Source organism: Malurus melanocephalus, unplaced genomic scaffold (assembly GCF_030028575.1).
Source record: "Malurus melanocephalus ecotype Western Australia unplaced genomic scaffold, MMel_1.1 scaffold_21, whole genome shotgun sequence".
NCBI classification, from domain to species: Eukaryota; Metazoa; Chordata; class Aves; order Passeriformes; family Maluridae; genus Malurus; species Malurus melanocephalus.
Window position 1 is genome coordinate 3,324,541 of NW_026623253.1, and position 21,844 is coordinate 3,346,384.

Here is a 21,844-nt window from a genome sequence, read left to right on the forward strand (position 1 = left end):
TGGTTGTTCTCCTCTTCTAAGAAGGGGGTTTAAGATGTTGGAGCCCAGAAACATAGAATCATATAAACAGAAGTAGGTTGCCATTACCATCTCAATACGGAAAAGCAAGGTTTAATAAAAATCAAAACTTACATCTGAGGTACCAGGGACACGTGTCACATGTGTACCCACCCACARTGACTTTACAAGATTTTTGCATTCTCGTGGATATGACATCAAYGYTGTCAGACATTCTCTTKTGATGTCACAAGATCATGCTTAGTTTTTTAACATAAACTTGAATGAATGTAGAGATGTATCTGCTTAAATCTGGATAGGCTGTTGGCAGTTTAGAAGGTGTCTATAAAAAATATCTTCAACAGGTTCTCCGAATCACAATGACTGTCACTTACTTGGTAGGAAAACTACCAGTACAGCATAATATCAACATTGATTACTTTAAATTTGGGAGATGGTAGTGGTCTGCTTGCTGTTTTGACTGCATAAAGTAGAAAAACATTAAACTACTCTCATGCTTCTGAACTATAACTGAGTGATTATTTATGAGGCCTTGCACATACAGATGTTGGACCATGCCAGAAAGCCATAGCTGGGAGTGAGAGAAATTTGCTCCTCAGCTTTCTGGAGGTGAGCTTTTGTTTTACCTAYAGGTAGGAAAAACTGGAGATAGGAAATAAGATGTGGGCCAGAGAGGAAACTGAGTAATAGTTGGTCCAGGTTGTTAGTTCCTCTGATGGCGTTTAATTATTACAATGCCTGATGTCAGCCTGTATGAAAGAGTTTTAAACTCATCCTTTGCACCATGGAATTGACTTCCACAAAGTGTTATAGAGGAAACATCTGTGGGCAGAAAACATCCTGTCACAGATAATACAAGGAAGGAGAAGTGAATATGTACTTGGCCTGCTCTGTGCTTGTTTGATTGCAGGTATAATGCAATGGCTGTTCAAACACTTGATGTCGGAGTTACTGATGCCTCTTCTCSCCTTCTGGGCAGTGTGGTGTGAACTTCCTGGTTCTCAAAACTAGCACTGATGTCTCTTGTTCTCCTCCTTTCTTGTTTTTACCTTTCCTATGCAGTCCAAGTATCAGCAGTAGAGGTCAACACGCCGGAGGAGATGTTTGTGGAGAACGGGACGGACGCAAAGCTCCCATGCACATTCACATCTGTAGAAGTGATCAGCAGTGCAGCATCTGTCTCCTGGAGCTTTCARCCAGAGGGAGCAGCCACTCGTATCTCCGTAAGGAATGGCTGGAGTGGAACAAACCTGGGAGGGGAGGTTGGAATAGGTGTCCAGTGGTCTTCTGCTTGGTTCTAAGGAGTAAGCAAATATGGATTGGAGCCTCCTTCCATGTATCTTATCTCCATCACTGTGATTTTAGGGGGYGTTTTTAGAGTGGTATACAAATATTGCAGCTGCTAGATCTCTGCCAAGACTGGAGTGTGCAGTGACCACAAAGTGGACAAGTTACTTACTTAGTCTCAGGAGAAGGGTGTTGGTAGGGAAGCTGTATGTATGAAGTAGATGAGCATCTAGGAATCTTCTAAATCCTCTATCCTYTTGCATTTGGCTGAATATAGCAGTCACAGAATTTGAATTACCACTGTAACTGCAGTGTTACATTGTGTATTGTGCATGTTGTTTATTTTGCTTGTGTATTGTATGGCCTCTGTTTGAAAGGATTTAAAGTAAGACCAGTCTGCCTGATTTCAGAACAGAATTGTCAGTAAGCAGTTACATCCTCATAGTTACTTGACGAGTAAAARGACAGACTAGCAAGGAACTATTTGACATTGCTCAGTTCCTGTTTGTTGGGCCCAAGTGGGCTCAGATCCTTAGCWTGTGAACCTTCAAAGAAATGGCTTTGATAGGTTGATAGCTCTCTCCTTCCTCAGACACTTCAGCTTTTTTCTTGTTCCTTGTCCTGAGTGAGATTTAGAGGAAGCAGAACAAGGAACTCTGGGGTATCTTTGAAGATGTGGGGACAGCGGGTTGCTCAGCCTGTTTGTGTTTGTCTCCTCCCCTCTACTTCAGACTTGAGATCATTTAAACTTCAGGAGCTTTTTAGAGCCGAGATGATCAAAACCAGTGTGTGAGCATCTTGCTTGATATATAGAGCTCTAAAGAACAAGCTTCTCATTTCTCAGTGAAATAAATATTTRGTTTTGAAGAGGGAGCTCTTCCCATTGGGAATCCAAAGCAGTAGCTGGGCAGAAGCTAACGGAAATGGGGCATATTTCCTGCCAGTGTGGAACAGGATGGGTGAAGAGAAGCCATCTGTTTGTATGTTTTCCTCTCCCCATATATCCTGTTTTGCCATTCCCTTTCTGCATCACTGTCCGGTTGTAGGAATGCAGCTTCAGGACATAACATTTTTATTAAGTGAAATCAGTTCAGATGGTCTACCTCGATGTAGTTATCAGCACAACTAAGAGAAAAGCAAATAATCTTTGAGCAGAAGTGACCCAGCACAATTTGATGTTAATTCCCTGTTTGTTTTGAGGGTCTGGGGATTTTATTTATGAGCCCAGGTTATGTCATTTCATAGCTTGGTGGGTGTTAATTTGAAAGATCAGTCTCATGATCAGCTTACGTCTGAGCTAAGCCCATGCTTCTCTTGAGAAGGATGGTCCTGAGCCCCTTTAGAATCACATTGCCCATCTTGTGGCCATGTGGTGAGGCTGACTTGACTGAGAGCTTCCCCTGCTTGTCCCCTCCCCTTGCCACATGTCCAGCGACAGACACTTCTGCATGAATGAAACACCTGATCACAGCAGAGTTTCATAATTGACTTAAACCAGTCTGAATCCATCAGATTCAGGTTKCAAAGGAAGTCTCCTATTAAATCACTCCACCATAGGCAAGGAATGGCTTTAATCACTTAGCTTGTGTTTCAGATGTATTTGACTTTGTGATTTGTCCTCCCCCAGGTGAGGACATCTRGAGACCTGAGGAATATGCCTCTGGACTTCTAAACTTCCAGTGGGGTGACTTCCCCTGTGCACAGGGGTGTGGTAATGCGGTGCCTCTGTGTTAAAGGCTACAATCCAGCTGGAAAAGCTGCAGACYGATGCAGAGTCCCTCCAAAATGCTGACAGCTGACTGTTTGCTAGCCAACTTTCTAGTACATGAAGTAGTTTGTTGGATTTRTATTAATCTGCAGACAACAAATAAGATTGACTGCAGCACAACAGATGGCCATGATGTGCACATACCTGATCTGGACAAGATTTGTGCCACCAAATGATCAGGCCTGATACTCAGGGTGCAGGTCTGATAGAGAGGGTGTTGGAATAGCAAGCCTGAGATCAAGGGCAGGAAAAGGAAAAGGGATAGGAGATGACTTGAATGGAAATATGACTGTCTTGTAGGCAGTCTGTTCTGTTGCAGAGACACTGCTTTGTAAATAAGGCAGTAGAAAGAGGAAGCTGGAACATTGTCTTAAATTTCTTTCATCATTCTCTGGAGACTGAACTGAAGGGAATTCAAGTTGATTCTTGATTAAGTTTGTCTTGCTGTCTTGCAGGATATCCAATTAAGAAAGAATGTGCTCCTGYAATTCTCCTGCAGCCTTGATGCTTCTCTTAGGGAATGTGTTTGAAAGCAGAAGTGTCCTGTAGAAGTCTATGCACTTCTAATACTGTAAATTCCAATTTTAGGCATGTGTAGTTAGGAAATACTCAGTTGCACCTTAGTCTGTACTAAACTTGTTTATTCTTCAAAGGGTTTGGTCATGTATAGGGAGTGCAGAGCCAATGTGCAGCTTAGTCACCTAAAACTGGGAAACAGTTATATTTAGTTACCTGAAAGTTTCTGGAAAACAGCTAGATATACTCTAAATTGGTCATGGGATTTTCTTGAGGGGGTGGAAAGGAAGGGAGAGTATTGCATGTTAATTAAGCTGTGCTTTAGTTGCAAGTAAAACACAGCAAAACACAAGATAGGGAACTTGGTATCCTTTTTCTGCTAGGATGCAGGCAGCTTCCTGTGCCTGCAAGACAGATGGCTGTGTTCCAGAACTGTTCTATCCTTTAATTAATACCAGGTTATCAAGTTTTTTCTCTTTATCCCACCTCCTTATCTGCAAAACTCTGTTCCTTGCAAAACTGAAAAAAAAAACCAAACGGCCAATCCAACCACAAAACAAATCAAAACCAACAGAAAACTAAAACTTGCAGTCTCTTGTGCTGGTATGGTTGAGGAACCATGCTATGGCTTGTAATGTGATCAAGAGGCAACAAGGCAAACTGAAGTGGTAAGGCAGGATGAGAAAAATCTCCAATATTGGCTGTGTATAGCACAATAAATTCTGGGAGAATGCTGCAATAGTGAGAGAAGCACGGTRGCTCCATAATCACTAATTGGATTGTTCTTATATCCTCTTTTCCTTCACCGCAGTTTTTCTATTACTCTAATGGAAAGTCATACCCTGGAAAGGACATACCATTTAAAGACAGGATCACTTGGGCTGGAGATCTTAACAAGAAAGATGCTTCTATCACTATATCAAACATGCAGTTCCGGGACAACGGCACGTACATTTGCGATGTCAAGAACCCACCTGACATTGTTGTCAAACCAGGAGAAATCCGAGTTAGAGTTGTGGAGAAAGGTATTCACCTAATATAAATTTTTTTCCTTCTTTTTTTTTTTACCCCCCTTTCCTTATCACTTTTATTGGGGGTGGGGGAGTAGCCTGGAGGGAACAACTGTTTTTTAAATTCTCTTCTTCCAGGTCCTAATAATGGAACCAGTATSTGTCAGCTGTTTAAAAACTGTATGTCATACCCTTTTCCTCTATGCCTACTAATTTCTGTGGTTTAAACACTTACTAGCAAAAGCTGATGGAAGGCTTGATGAAAACACATCTCCTCATTTTGAAGTCCTGTGAATATATTTCCTGTACTATGCTTCATAAAGGGTTAGAATGATTTAYGAAATCCAGTGAGCAGGGAGAAAAAATAGCAGACTCTTCTTTTTGGAACCCTTCGGGTATATATAATGGAATATAAAATTATAAATCTGGCCCAAGCATACTGACAGGAAGTGAAATGCTACTGTCTCCCATGCAAAGGTGTTTGTATTGGATGTGCATTCAGTCTCTTATTTAGATGTTCCTAACCTATCCATGGAGGCTCTTACAAACTTCAGGGGTTGGTTACTTGCAGTCATGTGAGGCTTCCGGTTAGCATTTGATAACATCTGTCACAGTTCAAGAGCATTTAGATTCTGTTTGTCAATTTGGCTCTTCATTTCCCATGRTCATCCAAAACATTTGATTGTTCTACCTAAGCTGGGGGTCATCCAAAATGTGATGTTTCCTGTAATGAAAGGATTCACTGTGATTGCAGTGATTGCATTTCCAAATTTATAATTTAGAAAGGACAAGAATGAACTACAAGTGCTGATGCAGGTGGTCCATAGATTTTAATATATTAGGGAAGACACCTGCCTATGTGTTCTAATTGAAATGATACTGCTGCTGTACAGGTGGGCACCCCTGCTCAYGAGGTTATTCCGTGTTCTTATGTTGGCAAGGTCTGTATCTCACTTTTCTCTTCATGGAACAGCTTGGGTTGGGTGGGACCTCTGGAGGTCCAATCATCACTTAGAATTTTCTGTTTCTTGGAAATTTGAAGCCTACATAAAATAGGGTCCATTTATTTCCTTACAATATATTGACAGTGAAGAACCAGTAAAGCAGCAGCTGGTTTGGCAAAATCAGGCTGTCTTGGCAAAGCCTCTTCAGATTTTAACCCAGGTTAAGCAAATGAAGACTGACTTCAGTAGACTAATTCAGCTGATATTTTTCAACAGACTTGCATGCTGGCTTCCCCATAGATGGATCAACTGGGCAAGAGAATCTCAGCGGGTCTGGCGGGAGCCCTGTATTTGAAATGCTTCTTACCATCGGAAAAATTCTTAGGAAGACTCTGAAAACAAGCTGTAACTGTAGTGCTGTCTCGAATTTCAGCTTTGCCTGAAAATACTACTCTTGTAAAAGGTTGCTCATTCTGAAATGAGCTGGAGCAATTTTTTCAATTGGAATAAATACGTGATGACTCTTGCGCATGTTGTTTTTTACTATTGTCATGGTTTGAAACTGGCCAAATGCCRGGCACCCACGACAGCCATTCCTTCTCTCTCCCCTACCACAGCTGGGCAGAGGAGAGAAAAAAAATGTAATGAAGTGGTCATGGGACGAGATAAGGAAAGGACTACTATTCAAAGCCTAAACAACAGAAATTTGTAGGGAATTCCAGGTTCTTACATTAGACTGACTCTACTTGTAATGAGAAGCTGCTTAACACTGTTCAAGAGAGCTTGTGTTATGTGGAGGTGATCCATCTTTGATCTGAACACACATGGAGAGAAAAATTAGCATGGTATGAAAATCTTTACACTTAGGAGCAATGGAAACTTCACTTTCCTGCCTTTTTCATAAAACTGATACTAACTAGCTTTTAGTGAAAGGGAAATGGCTCTGAATTTCAGTGATAATTAGTGAACAGTGTTCTCTGAATGGCTGGATTTTTGATTTGTGTTGAATGTTAAATGTTGGCTTTCAGAGCTGATGTTTGGTTATGTAGCTGGGACTGTCTTTTACAATTAAGTCATTGGCTGCTCTGGAAGTGCTTATGAGGAATTTGTTTAACTGTGGAATAATGAAAATACAGGAAAAAAATAGGCACCATGTTCTGAGAAGCAGTAAARCCAGACTCTTAGTTTCACATGCAAACACTAGTATTTTTTATGCAGTCCCAAAAACCTTTGTTAACAGAATGTAACTGCTGTCCGTCAGTAACCAAAGTAACCAAAAAATCCTACATGAGTCAAAGAAGCGACAAAATTATCAGAGTTCTAATATCATTCTTTCAGCAGATATTCTTCACTATAGTTTTGGAATGTCAGCTTGCTTTCTTGCTCCGATAAGGTGTACAAGGCAACAGCTGGTCTGGCTGTCTGTTTTGATGCTTTTGCAGATAGTTATTCCTCCACTTCTGGAAAGGTAAAAAGCACAGAAACTAGGGAATTCTGTATGTGCCTCAAAATAAGTTATTTCCTTTTTGCATGGRGCTCAAATACAACCACATCTTACGTATCTGAAAAATAAGACCATTTGTAGGACTTTCTTCCTTAATAGCAGATGGATCTCTGGACTGCTAAAGGGTTCTGAAAAGAATGTCTTCCTCTAAGTTATGGCATTCATATCTTCATTTTTTATTTCTTGCTAAGACTGAAGTCCCGTATTCCTGTGAAGCGGCATCTGACACTGGAGAGCCAGGAAAGCTGTGGATGTGATATTTGGCTGAATGATGTTAYGATCAGTGAAACAGCCAGAGGTCAGGTAGCCCTTCTGCTGAAAGTCAGTGAATTTAAAAGGARTAGGACTAAATGTAAGCCCTGTTCRTTTAGTATGATGCCCCTGCTTCAGGATGCTGCTGGTCTGTGGTCCCTGCTGGAATGGGTCCAGCCAAGGGTGACAGAGATGGTTAAAGGACTGTACCACCTTTCATATGAAGAGAAATGGAGGCAGCTGGGATTGTGTAGCCTGCAGGAAAGATGGGGTGATCTAGCCTGCAAAAGAGAAGAAAAAGAAAGGCTTGAAATCCTCTCACCAGGTGTTTATGTACACTGATAGCACCTAAAGAAGTCTGAGCCAGGCTCAGTCAGTGATAGAACAAGAGATAATCTGCCTAAATTGAAACATAGAAAATTCTGTCTGAACTTAAACCCCCACATTTTTACGGTGGTTGACCACTGGACTGSGTTGCCTGTAAAGTCTCCCATCCTTGGAGACAGTCAAATCAAAAGTGGACAGAGTATTGAGCAARCTGTGCTACTTGGCCCTGCTTAAGCAGAGGTTTGGACTAGACAATTTCAAAACATCCCTTCAGCCTCAGCAATACTGTGATGATCAGATACAAGTCTCTGAGACAGATTCTTCTAGATAGGTTTTTCTTTGTAGGTTTTTCCTGTTGGATCTTTTCCTAATTCACTTGTATTTGGTGCAAGTAGCTAGTGTAGCATAGAGTCTTGTAAAAAAACCTCTGGCCTGAGATGCTCCTTGTGTTAAACATGATATGGGGGGAAGGAAGGGACTTTATTTCCTACTGGGAAAACTGTAATGGTATTATGTGTATTCTTTGACTTGTAAGTATTTTGTACTCATTCTCTGATTGGCTTTTGTTTCTGGCTGCTCTTTTTTGGCCTACTCTCCCCCAAAATAATATTAGGGAAAACGTGAGTAAAGCAATACTGTGTTCCTCTAGTGTTTCTGGTATTTTACAATGATCCTGATCCTTTAAGAAGGGAGAAAAAAAAAAGAGTTTAGAAAAATGTACAGGGCTGTATTTTGAGATGCTGGAGTCATATATAAACACTGCTAAGAGTGATCCTGGGTAGGAGCTCTGCTGTGTGCTGCATTCTCCCTGGAGAACACCCAGCCTTCAGCACTTCTAGTGGGTTAGCCATGTGCTGTGTTCAAATCTGCTTTCAAGCATGCCTGCCTTTTCCTGTTGACCTCGCTGGGAATTGCCAGATGGCTGTAACCTGTTTTTTCCTCCCCTTCAGATACGTAATGAGACAGGGTTGTCCTCATTGTCACTTGTGTTCCCTGACATGTAAAAACGTTTGGCTCAACAGGAGCTCTCTCCTGCAGGACGGTGACATTAAGAACACTCCTGGTGTGTGCTCAGTTCCTACATTCTTCCTCTGCTGGCTGCCTACTGCCACTTAGGCTGCATGCTCTAATTTCTGGGGATTACATTAGTGCCTTCTGCTCTAAACGAATCCAGGCTCAAGGGCATTTGTGGTCTGCATTTGTGTTGAGCAGGGAATGCAGAAGAGTTGAATGTTTTCTCCCTTCTCTCCGCAGACAGCCTGCCTGCGTTCCCCATTGCCACCGTGGCAGGGATAGCCATCGGTACGGTTACAGGTCTCTCATCGCTCATCTCTATTGTCGTGTGTCTTGTCATCAGAAAGAACAACTCTAAAAAACGATACTCTGGGTAAGAGATCTCCCTCCTCACCTGTGGCTGATGTGAGGAGCAGCAGCAGGAGCAGAGGGAGGGCTTAAAGGGGGGTAGGAGTTGTTTYAGCCAAGCCTTGGCAACCATGGCTGGAGATAGGTATGGTCATATGGGACACTGGCCATCTGCCTTTAGTGATTACCTCTGTACTGTGCTTGAAAAAACCTACTGACCATGAGTTGCACCCTAAGTGTTGGAAGTTTATTCCTAGCCACAAGCATATATGCCCTTAGAGCATTTAATCCAAGATTCCCTAGCTCTGGTCTGCTCCCCTGCCCTCCAGCTCTACTTTCCTTACCACCTCCGAAGGAAAAGCACCACACATGTTTTTTTAAGGAATGCTGTGTGTTGAGATTAGGACTGGATCTTTCTGTTGCCGGTGTCTGGCTCCTAAACCTGGAATATACTTTCCAAAACCCYCTTCATCACCACTCTGGAAAAAAAAGAAGGAGTAGCCACTCTGCATCCATTCTCATTCACTGTCTGGTTTTTGTTAATTGTTACCATCCCTGTGGAGTTTTTCGTGTTAGGAAAGTAACTCCAAAGTGAAGCACAATTCTTTGAGTGGCATATGAAAACGTAACAAGAACTGACAAAGACAGACTAGAGTCCTGTGGTGATGAAGCTTGCTGCTGGTGGAGGAGGTGCTTCCTTTTTTCTCCCCTCTAATCAGTCAGTAATTTGCTTCTCTAAGAAAGAATGAAAATTATGTATGTAGTCTTAGAAACAACCCCAATTTAAGTTTCTTCTGTTCTTTGCCCAAAAAATATTCCTGCTTATTGCAGGTTCTTTGGCTTGCCTGTGGGATAAGAGAAAATAACTCCAAAAATAAGCTTGTGGGGATTTCCAAATTAAACTTTGTCCTTTTCCCAGTTGGAGAGCTTAGAAAAAGTGAGTTGGCTATTGCCCAATGGTAAGGCTAAATACAGCAAGGGTGGCTGCGTGTGCTCAAAATTGTATGGAAAGCCTGGTTTTCCCTTTCTGCATGTGTCCTTCCCCTAAGAATTGAAAAGAACCCTGCAGTGTTATGCACCAGCAGTGTGCCTGAGGTGGCCTGCTTGCCCTGCTTCCCACTGAGCTGCTCTCCAGTGTCTTCCTGCTGAAGGACACATGTTGGTGCTGAGCCTGGAGCAGTAGTTCATGCACTGTGATTTCTTATAGCAGATTTAACTACTCTCTTGGGAAAGTAATCTCTGAGGTTTAAATCCTGCTTTCACTGACCATGCCAGCTCTGCATGATGTGTAGAAAGAAACCAAGTGTGCTGTGACCCCCTCCAAACTTATGGACTGTCTTCTACATGATGCTAACCCGGTGTGTGGTGGTGGTGGTRGAGAGAAGCACTTACTCTTAGATAACCATTCTGCCTTGAACTGAGGTRGGCTGGGGCCCTGCGTGGCATCTGGAACCCCTGCATGGCCACGGTCTCCATTCATGCTCTGACTTCGGTGTTTTTTTGTTTTGTTTTGTTTTTTCTTTCTGCCTTGGTGTGCTGGGATCGGATCCTGCTTACCTTCCTCTCCTTACAGAGATCCTGATATAGACGCCAGATTGGGAATGTAACAGGGCTGGGTCTTCTCTTCCAGTCCCACTAGACACCATGGTAACTAATCAAGTTGGTGGTTGCTGTTAATACCTGTGTGYGTGTACACATTTCCTCTTCCTTTGCTGACTAACCAGCTAGCTCTCTACTAATATCACTGTAATTTGTGCTGGAATCTGTTGGCAAAGGGACGATGCATTTCACTGGGTGCTTGGGTTTCATTGTCTCGTGTCTGACTGGGGTGGAGTTGTTGTTGATCCCAGATGGTGTCCCTCCATCTCTTCCAACAGTGAACTTGCCAGTGCATTGACTAAAGCACAGGAAATTGAGAGCTCTTGCTCAGACAGCTTGGGTGTTTGAAAAATTCCGGTGATCTAAGTACARCTATTGTACTTAGATTATTGTACTTATTAAACCTGAATAATAATGTTCAGATAGTGTAGCTGTGAGGAGTTTGTGAATAAAACAATGATTACATAATTTTGATAATGGAAGGGGTGCATTGTCTCTGAGACAGTACAGACCCCTTGCCATGATGGCAAGGGCAGCATTTTTTTGTAATTCTTAGTGCTGTATGTATGAGGCACTAAGTCTGCTATGGTAAGACCTATCAAAGAATAAAAAATGCTTGCCCTCTGAGGAGGTGGTCTGCTTAATGTCACTGTCCTCATTTGTTTCTGTACTCACTGACTGTCTACAAAGACTGAGGGAAACCATGACCAGTGGTCAGATGGTTGTGGTAGCAGAGGGCGCTCCTGTGGCTGCTGCCAAGGAGGTGGCTCTACGTCCCTGGGTACTTTGGTACAAGGAGGTAGACCTAGCCCCGAGAGACCCTTTACTGCATTGCCCAGAAGCCACCAACCTCAAGGGCATTTGCTCCTGTAGTTAGCTTTATGATATTAATTTCAATTTTCTTTTTGGTCCTATTTTAGCAGATAGAAAGAAGCAAGCAGGGGATGAAAACCAGCAGCCTTCTTTTAGGGGTGTTGGTCTTCAGCACAAGACAGTTTTTTTGTTTGAAAAACAAAATTTGCCTGATTAGATATTCAAGTAGCTATATGAGGGCACATAGCTTAAATGCTCTATGTGACTCTTGGGGTAACTTCTCCAGATACTGGTGTCTGCTGTGAGAAATATTTTGGGCTCACAGCCTAGCTAAAAACAAGGGAACTAATGCAGAGTTGGGTAGGAAGTACCTTGCTGTATGGAGAGAGCTGGTGGCTCTTGCAAGTGTTGGCTCTAACTGTAGCACTGGCACAACACTTGCCTCAGTGACTGGGACTTTATCTTCTAGTTMGAAGTTAATTGCTATTTACCACTGTTAAATGAGAAGAAAACACATGATTTTAGAGAGGTTGAGTTGAATGAGATTATCTAAGGAACAGGGGTTTTAGAGGAGCTGCTGTCCTATGTTCATAGTTGCTCCTTCCTGTTGCTTACCAATGAAACTCAAAGGAAGGACAGAGAAATGTCTCGGGAGAGATGGAGAATTGTGTGTGTCTATTTTAGAATCCATTATGTTCATTTTTTTACTTTGGCATAATCTGCCACATTTCATCTTGCCATCATTCGTCTTTTATTTTTGTTTCTTTTTCTTTTTTTTTCCTGTTTGTTTTGTTTTGTTTGGTTTTTTTTGGTGTGCCTCTTGAACATTGTCGTGCAAACTCTGCTCTGCCACCTCGTCAGCTGCAGTACCTCTGAGAGCTTGATGTCTCCGGTTAAGCAGGCTCCGCAGAAGGCGCCCTCCGACACAGAGGGCCTGGTAAACAGCGTGCCCGCCAGATCACACCAGGTAAACTGCTTCCTGCTGCTCCCCGAGGCAGGATTCCCCCCAGCCTGGGGCAGCTGCTATGGAAAACATCAAGGCAGGGTGGGATACATCCATTAGGGATGGTAAAAGTGCGTGCTTTGGACAAGGGGTGCACAGCAAGCCAGGGCTGGTGAAGCTGARCTCTGCTGAAGAAGGCTTAATGCACTTGAAAGAGCAGCATCTTTGTACTGGCTGAGATGGAGTTTTATGCCGTTTTCATACTAAATGATAAAAAAAAACATGGTTATGGTCTTGTGCATTAACATACAGAGGAGGCAGTGAAATGTGAGGTTGAGAGCCTGGAAAGAATGAGGCGTGGACAGTCTGTTTAACACAGACACAAGGCAATGTAATCACCCCATAAAGCTACTTCATCTCTTCTGGGATGGTAATGGGGGGGAATTTGTGTCACTCTCTCATGCTCCATGGCATGTCCTTCCTTCACAAGGAGAGGAGCTAGACGCTGGCWGGGCAGCCTGCAGATGACTCGTGCTGCTGAGAGCTCTCTTCTGCTGAGTCTCCCAACTTCTGTGGGTTTGAAACTGCCACTCTTTGTTCTTGCTGCAGTTGGCGGATTTCTACTGACTTTGAAGGGGAAAAGTGTCTCTTTTCCAGATTTAGCGTCCCATGGAAAGGGAGAGAGAATGAGTCAGACAGGGATTCTACTCAATACCTGTTAACAGTGTATGGGATTTCCTTATTTGAAAGCTGTTTCTCACTTCTTGATTTGTGTATTCCCCAGCAATCTTCCTATGGAGATTACAGGTCCTGTGAGAGTTTAAGTTCAAAGTGGACTTCTTAATTGAACACCTTTTAGCAACTGGCTGCAGTGTAGTATGTGCAAGCGAATACCCAGATTCTTAATTTCTCCTGACAAAATAATGGAGATATCTGTTAATGTATTAACACTACAGGAAAAAACCAAATGTGCTCACAATGAAGTCAAAGCTCCTACTCTGCTGGGCTTCCAGCTGGGTGCTGAAATGCCTTTTGCTCTGGCCCATGCARTATTTCCAGAGGTTTAGCACAGAGGTCCACAAAGCTGGCTTCTGACTTCACATATTAGTTATTCTCTGAGCACAGAGGCCATATATTCAGGATTTTAAAATAGTTCAGATTTTGACTGGAACGGGTCTAGTAGCAGCAGGCTGCCTATAAGGCCTAGATAAAGCTTGACTTTTCTAGAYCATGGGAGGTGCTTCTGGAAGGGATGAATGAGATAGGTGATTCTCATCATCCCCCCTTTAAAAAACAAGTAAAAAATTGTGGGATTTATGATGCAGTAGCTCTTGAACTCTTGGAGTCAACATCCATAGATGTTTTATCTAATTACTGTCATGGTGTGAAGGAGTACATGCAAGTGGTCTGAGAGCTACACACAGATGTTGTTCTGTGCTTGCATATTGAAGGCAAAAATACTCCAATGTTTTGGTGTGAAAACTTGCAGTCTCCYCCCCCTTCCATGCCCCCAGTGCTCTGTGTCTCAGTCTGCTGGAAAGAGCAGCAGAATAAATCTTAACTTTGTAACGTTAATGTTAACTCAGAATCAGTGTACTTTTGCCTTTCTGTAGTCACACTGGCCTGTTTGTTCATTGACAGAGTTCTCCCTGCAGGTGAGTTCCTAAAGGTTAAACACAAAGTGTGACTACTGCTGTCTCCAACAGAAAAATACTGAAAATGGCTTTTGTTTTGTTTAGTTTTGTTTAGTTTTTTTTTTATTTTTTAATCTCTTTTGTCAGGCAAAGAGAATTTCTTTTCTTGGCAGACATTTGTAGCAGCAAATGGTTCCTCTGCCTCCTGTTAAACATTTGCCCTATCTTTACTGAACAAGTAAACATATYTACTTTTCTTTAAAAGGATGCAGAGTGAAATCAGGGTTGATCAGATTTTGAACAGGCTATTTGGATCCATGAGAAAATAAAATTTAATTTGATTATGCTTATATTTTTAATTTCTAACAATTGTTTGGTTGTTTTCCTAAGGCTCATATCAGCATGCAAATCAACATATTTGAAATCTAGCATCATAGATAAAACTTGGTGTTTCTTGATAATCAGGAAATGAGTTGTAGTATTCAAGCTTTTGAGATGTTGTGTAGGTGAAAGGCAGATACTCATTCCTAGCARTTCCCAAAGCTGTTTCAGGCTGCTTGCTCATTCAGGCACACTCCTTTCTCTTGGAATGCCTGGCAGATTCAGATCAGTGGTCCCCACTCTCAGTGCTTTAGTCAAACAGCAGAGGCCTGTGGTCTTCCTTGTAGCTTTTTACAAGGTTCAGATGTGTAGGAAGTGAGTGAATGCTTTGTGCGTCACTGGTGGAAAAGAACTGTGAATACAAACAAAACTCCTGCCTCTGCAAATTAAAAACAGAGGTGTTCACTCTTAAAGAGTGGCATTTAAATTAATTAAATGAATTTTATTCATTTTTTAAATTTATGTATCAGTTCAAGAATCAGTGATGGAGTATTTGTCTGCATCACATCTGAACTGAAAGTGCTGAGTCTGCACTTCCTTGGTGTTTTGGGTCCAAGTTTCTCAGGTGTGGCCCTTGCTTTCTGGAATTTGCCTATCTGAATGTGTGCATTTTTGGCTGCCTGAATCTGCTCCACTTGTTTTCACTGTGCCCTCCTTCTCAGGTATGTGCTGTCCTGTCAGATTTGTCTCTGGTGGTTGTTGTCCGTGCCATCATTCCTTAGTGACTGCTCTTCTGTCAGGACTGTTACTGGCGTGGGTAAGAAATTCTTTCCAGTGAAGGCAAGAACTACATGGATTTCCCACATGGATGTCCTTGTTTGGATCCCAGGACCCTGAGAAGGAGCAGTTCATGATGCCAGGAATCTTGATTTAAATTTCAGATAATTTTCCTGGAGCTAGAATCCATGGTAGTTGCAACATTGATCAGAATCTAAAAAATTTGAAAATTCTTCAGACTCCTGTTGGGCCATGAAGGTCTGGTTTTGTAATTCCTTTTTCTTTGCTGTAACTTGCAATTCATGGCTCTGCTGACAAACCCTTWGCAGGTACATCTGCTATTCTTTCTGCTTCAGTTCTGAATGGAAAAATTGCAAGGCTTTGGGAAATGCTGGTTTTATATATTAGTGCTTGTCTGTTTTTTGATTCTGAAGAGTCAGGATGAATTTACTAGGGATCAGATGAAAGTTCTGAATTATTTAGACTATTTTTTAAAATGGCCCAAGCAATGCTTATAGTCAGCTAGAGAATCAATTGGCAGCAAATGGAATAGATGTGCACTGTAATAAATCCTTGGTTCCTCCTTTCCTCTGTGTTAGGGATCTACCACTTTTTTTAGGTGACTGACAGTGAACACATTGAGACAATGATAACTTGGTTTGGATCAGCTGATTAGGCAATCTCTCCACATCACTAACATGCTGTTTGCAGCAGAATAACTATATTTAAACTAGCATAAACCTAGACTCATCGGAACTGATACTGAGTGAACACCTGTGGTAGAAAATTGACCCATCAGAATTACTTGAACAAAATTTGGAATGTCATAGTGAGTACTTTATGCAGTTAGATTTATTGGCTGTATTTTTTTTTTCTTTTTTTTTTAAACTGGTAGTGCTCTCAAACTGAGTTTAGCATACCCTTGACCTCCCGTCTCAGACAGATAAGACTTCCAAAAATGCTTTGAATTAAAATTGAGGGTTACTTGGCCTTGGAAGTTTCTATAGATACTCTGCTCTGATTGGAATTAGTAATCTCAATACAATGTTGGAGATCAGAACAATGTGAAAGCAAATAGCAGAGAACTAAAAAAAAAGTGTTTGTAATGAGATTTGAAATCCAGAGTTTTATAGGACATCAGTGTCCTTTTTTTCCCCATTTTCTCAGTTTGTTGTTTATATTTGCAAGTTTTCACCTTTCAGTCCATCTTCTTCCTCTGCTCTTTATTACTTTGGAAATACTTTACCCAGAAGGAAGAAAGTGCGGATTTAAATTACTTCTGAAAAAGAACAAGGTGTTTATCAGGTGTGTGCTTTGCTACTATGCTGTGTGGGAAACAGTCATGCAGGAAGGTACCTATGGTYCTTCAAGGGCTTAATTTTCTGTACAGAAGGTCTCTTCTCATCTCTGGCTTGTAATTTGGAAGACAGATGGAAAGATTTCTTTGTTGGGTCCATAAAAATGTTTTCTAATTTGTCAGGATTACAAAAGTATTGGCAAGAAGGGTGTAGAAATGCCAATGAAAGCTACTTTTTCCTGGGATATAAGGAGAACCAGAATGGTTAAATGGATGAAATGTTTTGAAGWAAAAGTGCTGAAAAAGCCACAACCAAACTAAAAGCTCTCTCTTTGTAATTCCCCCCTCSCCCCATCCCCAGATAGTACTGTCCCTTTCCCTCCTGCATGGGGTGTGTGGTCACTCTGCTGAGGTCACCTGGTAGGTGGTGGCATTTATGTGCCCTCTGCTTGTCTCACTTTGCGGTTTCAGTGTGGGAGCTGCAGGTCTCTTGGCATCGAGGTCTCACCTGTCTTGCTGGACCCCTGCTCTGTGGAGGCTCCGGTCCTGTCCTCAGCCTGTCTTCAGGAGCTGCAGTTGGGTTTCCTGTGGGCTGTGTTTTGAAGGATGTGGTGTTTTAGGGAGGTGCCAGTTTGTTTTCACTCTCAGCTACGAGACAGGGCTGTAATGTCCTCCCCTGCACCCCAGCAAATGTCACRAAGATGTGTGGCTGTGCCTGCCCAAGGTGTCTGTGAGCTGCTGCTGCCTGGGCTGGCTCAGAAATCAGGTAAGAATCTGGTATTGCTGCACCATTTTAGGACTTTCTGGCACACTGCTCTGTGAATCTTGGCTCCATCATTTACTTGGGCTTGAGTCCCAGGGTGGCTGCTGGTTTATCCTCTCCCTKATTGGTACAGCCATGCTGGGATTTCCAGGACCTGAGCAGCAGTTAGGGGAAGCACGCTCTGCTGTTGACTGGTAAACGTCTAGTACACTTCCTCTTGAACATTATTAAATCTGGCATGCATCTGAATAAGCCAGTGTCTTTGCTCCACAGCACATAAGAATTGCTGCTTTTAAGAGCAAGGGATCCCAGGTTTTGCTTTCTGTGGGATGAAAGCAGCCTTGGAAGGAGGCAAGGTTGCTGTTTGGCATGCTCCTGAGAGGAGAAAGGTGGCAGACTAGAGCTCATGTGCAGCTTGAGGGTTCATTCCACCTGCTTCCAAGTGACGTTCGCAGTCATCAATGCTCTGTGGTCTTGCCTTAGCTTTCATCTTGCTGCAGCCCTCGCAGGAGTGAGGGGCAGTGTGRTGTGTTCTGAAAAAGCCTGATTGTGCCTCTCCGTTGTGTCCCCAGGGCCCAGTCATTTACGCGCAGTTAGATCACTCCGGGGGACAGCACAGCGACAAGATCAACAAGTCAGAGTCTGTGGTCTACGCCGACATTCGGAAGAACTGAGATCCTCAGCTATCCAAAGGACAACAAACATTCAGACTGGAATTGCTTGAGCAAGATTTGACCCAGAGAACTCACATGTGGCCTTTGATGCCTAGGCTAGGACCAATGCATGTGCATACAGAGGGAGAGATATATATGTATTGTGTGTAAATAGTCTATTTAATCGTACAGAAGTGAGACCAATGTTGCATGTTCAAATGCGGTAAGAATTTGCTTATAAATTGCCAATATTCTTTTTTTTTTGTATCTTGTGTGACGAGAGAGAAAGTGAAAACTCGCATCACAATTTTAAAATATTTTTATCTTGATTATTAATGGAGAAACTGGAAGATGCCTGAAGATTCTAAATTGACCTGGAGATTCTTTTTTCTTTGCTTATAGGGCCTAATTTCTTTTGTTGAGGTGACTATAAAGAAGACATCTTCTTTATATTCAGAATTCTTTATGTATACAGGGTATTTATCTTTCCTTGGTCAGATTCTCAGTGCAGACTGCCTTCTCAYGTAAACTAGACCCTCTCACTTGGTCTTGTAAGCCAAATTATKACTCTTAGCTATCAGAAATGTGTGTCTTAGCAGTGTGAGTGAAGGAAATCTCTAGGCCTACCTGACCTGTTTAATGTGGGTCACAGAACTGTTTACTTCTCGATGAGCCCAGCTATTCAAGCTTAGTCCTTTAAAGTGCAGGGATAGTGTTGATCTAATGAATTTTGTGAAATGGTAATTTACCTGTGAAAACGAAGGAGATAGTCAGTTAAAGGCATAGATGTAGGTGGTACCTCAGACTCTGTTGAACCTTTCATTGAAATGTTTCTTCCTCAAAGCTCTGTCATTTCATGTAAGYGTTAAGGGCGCCAAGGGATCTGGAAGCTGTAGTACCCCCATACCTCTCTCCCATGGCTCCATTACACCACTGTCACCTCCTTGGAGGTGCTTTATTTGTTCTTGAAAGCCTGTAGTGGAGTCYGAATGACTTCTGGAGGAAATCTAGGACTCTTGGTTTTTCTGATGTGTGTTTTTTTTGTGTAACCTATATTTGCACAGAAGATATGGATGGGCAGCTMATTTCCTTCATCTCTGCAAGTCTACTGCTTGAATACAATTTCCCAGCTTCTTGTTTCTAGGTTAAACTACTCCTAGATTGTTAAGGATCTCTGCTGATGAGGATTTCTTTTGTTGACCCACTGTATCCTGAAATCAGGTGCTCAAAACTAGAAGTGGCCTTCCAGCAGAGATCTTCTCAGAGTAGCATATAGAAGAAGGATTTCTGTTTTGTATGTCCTAATGTATTGGTTTTMGTTTTGAGGTTTTTGGCAGCAAATRATTTTCAGTTTGGTCTGTCGTAACCTTTTTACTTTAACTCTTAYCCATTTCCTAGTTCAGTCTGTTTCACAGAATCACTCACAGAATGGTTGAGGTTAGAAGGGACTTCTGGAGATTATCCAGTCTTCCTCAAGCAGAGTCAGCCAGARCAGGCTGCCCAGCACTGTGCCCAGCTTTGAGCATCTCCTCAGGTGGGAGCTCTACAGCATCTCTAGGCAACCTGTTCCAAAAAAACTCAAGCCTACAGTCCACTGTACCATCAAGCACATGAAAAATAGTTACAGGGCAATGGCAGACCCTTTCAGAACCACATTAAATAATCCTTTAATTATGACAGTGCAATTTTAATAACTATTTTGTGCACAGTGGGGTTTTTTTTTCTGACAAAGTTAAGTATGCCAACACTATATTCTTTCATCAGGATCAGGCATCATTGCTTTCATAATAACACCTGCCTTTTTTAGAATTCAACAGCTTTATTTTTGTATACGTGCACTGGGTAGATTTTACAACATTCTTATCAAAGCTAGAACCAGCTTCTTAAAAACTGAGGCTCAGAAGGAAACCATGGATTAATTTATTCTGCCATATATCAGCTGCTAATCCTGCAATATCYGAATTTGTGTAATTCTTCTTCCAAGACTTGGCTGATATATAAAAAAAAAGGATATGTTTCAATTTTAAAGAAAATTTTAAAGGCATCACTTTTCAGGTATTTGCCAAGTCTCGTGGAGAACTGAGACACTGAGCTATGGCTCACTAACCATTGCAGCTCTGTAAATATTTTGGCATTTTATTATTGGCAATAATGCATGTAAGATGAAAAATGGRCAAATTTCTTCTTCACAGAAGACCTTTAAACATCTTCTTCTAATTCATGGATTAAACAGGGATTTTAACAAGACTCCATATGAAGGGCTATGGTGCTTGTACCTGGTGCTGGAAGCTGATGGAGTGGGACCTACTCACCCCAGACACACACAGGGGTAGTTTGTCAACTCAAGCTTCTATCTGTTGATAAAATCCACTATGTTGGTTGCTGCAGTGCTCATATTGGTGACTGTAGCCAGGAAATTCTTTACTCAGAAGATGATGAGCTGCTGGCACAGGTTGCCCAGAGAAGTTGTGGCTGCCCCTGAAGTGGGCAGCCACAGGAAATGTGTCCTGGAAGTGTTCAGGGTCAGGCTGGATGGGGCTCTGAGCAACCTGGTCTAGTGGAAGTGTCCCTGCCCATGGCAGAGGGGTTGGAACTGTGTGATCTTCAAGGTCCCTTCCAACCCAAATCAGTCTGTGATTCTGTGATTCTGTTGGATCTTCTCAAGTGCTGGATTCTGCACCTGGCACAGGGTGACCCTGGATGTGTGCACAGCCTGGGGAAGGAGAGGCTGGAGAGCAGAAGCTGTGGAAGGGGACCTGGGGGTCCTGGTCCATGGCCGGTTGAACAGGAGTCAGCAGTGCCCTGGCAGCCAGGAGGGACATCCCTGTCCTGGGGACATCAGGGACAGCATGGCCAGCCAGGCAAGGGAGGGGATTGTCCCACTCTGATCTGGGCTGGGGCAGCCTCACCTCCTGTCCTGGGGACAGTTCTGGCACCACAAGAATGAAGAGTGTTCAAAGGAGGCCACGTGGAGGGATAGGAGGGGAAGCCTTGTGACAGATGGCTGAGGTCACTTGGTCTGCTCAGCCTGGGGAAGAGGAGATTGAGGTCTTCAATGTCCTCAGGAGGGGAAGCAGAGGGGCAGGTACCAATCTCCTCACTCTGGTGCCCAGGATCTGAGGGAATGACACGAAGCTTGAGTCAGGGGAGGTTTAGGTTGGATATCAGGAAAATGTTTTTCACCCAGAGGGTGGCTGAGCACTGGAACAGGGTCCCCAGGGCAGTGGTCACAGCTGACCCAGAGAGTTCAAGAAGTGTTTGGACAATGCTCTCAGGCACATGGTGTGATTCTTGGGGTGTCCTGCCTAGAGCCAGGAGTTGGACTTGATGATCCTGATGGGTCCCTTTAAATCCAGCATATGTTATTATTAAGATCAGGAGGAATCCTGCTGCTGCTGCTTCCCTTACCTATCAGGCTGTTAGTTCCCAATATTTATTTTACACTTAATAAAACACTAATGCTTTGGATGTGGTTGATGGAAAAACTTGATTTTGATCTGCCTGTGTTCATCCCTGCACATCACCATCTTTCTCTCCTGATACTTTTGAGCAAGAGGGAGAATTGGATGATTGTGGCAATCAGAAACTTGCTGYTATGAGAAGATGGGGCTGGCCTTGCCTCTGAAGTCTGCTACTAATGTTTGCATCTTTTCCTGCTGGAATGTACTGGAGAACCTGAGCACAATTCTGATGTGGTGCTAACTTTAGGAAGCACACGAATCTGGTGCTAACTTTAGGACTGATCTGGTGCTAACTTTAGGAGACACACTGATCTGGCTGATGTTAATTGATTTAAGGAAACATCTCCTTGCATGGTTTCTGTCCAGCTACAGTTATGTTCATGTTGCCTAGACCGAGGATGTTCTTGCAATGCTGCTTGGGTCYTCTTTATGAAGGCAGAATGAACTTGGAAGTGTTTTTAAAAATCGCTGAACATYGTTTTAGAAAGAAAAAGAAGTCTTCCCCCAGGAATGGCAGAAATCTGTCTGAGTCCCTCTCCAGTGCCAAGGATGTTGATTTTTTTTGTTAATTTTATTTTTTTTATATTTCCTTTTT

General features: G+C 42.6%; 1 protein-coding gene across 1 annotated transcript; it reads left to right on the forward strand.

Moving 5' to 3' along the window:
- The first annotated feature begins 918 nt into the window (after positions 1-918).
- Positions 919-21,841, forward strand: MPZL1 (myelin protein zero like 1). The gene is given in 7 exon segments (XM_057389971.1): positions 919-977; positions 979-1,027; positions 1,029-1,241; positions 4,401-4,614; positions 8,881-9,013; positions 12,262-12,367; positions 17,708-21,841. Coding segments are annotated over 7 exon segments (861 nt in total). The 5' UTR covers positions 919-933; the 3' UTR covers positions 17,810-21,841.
- Positions 21,842-21,844: the final 3 nt, after the last annotated feature.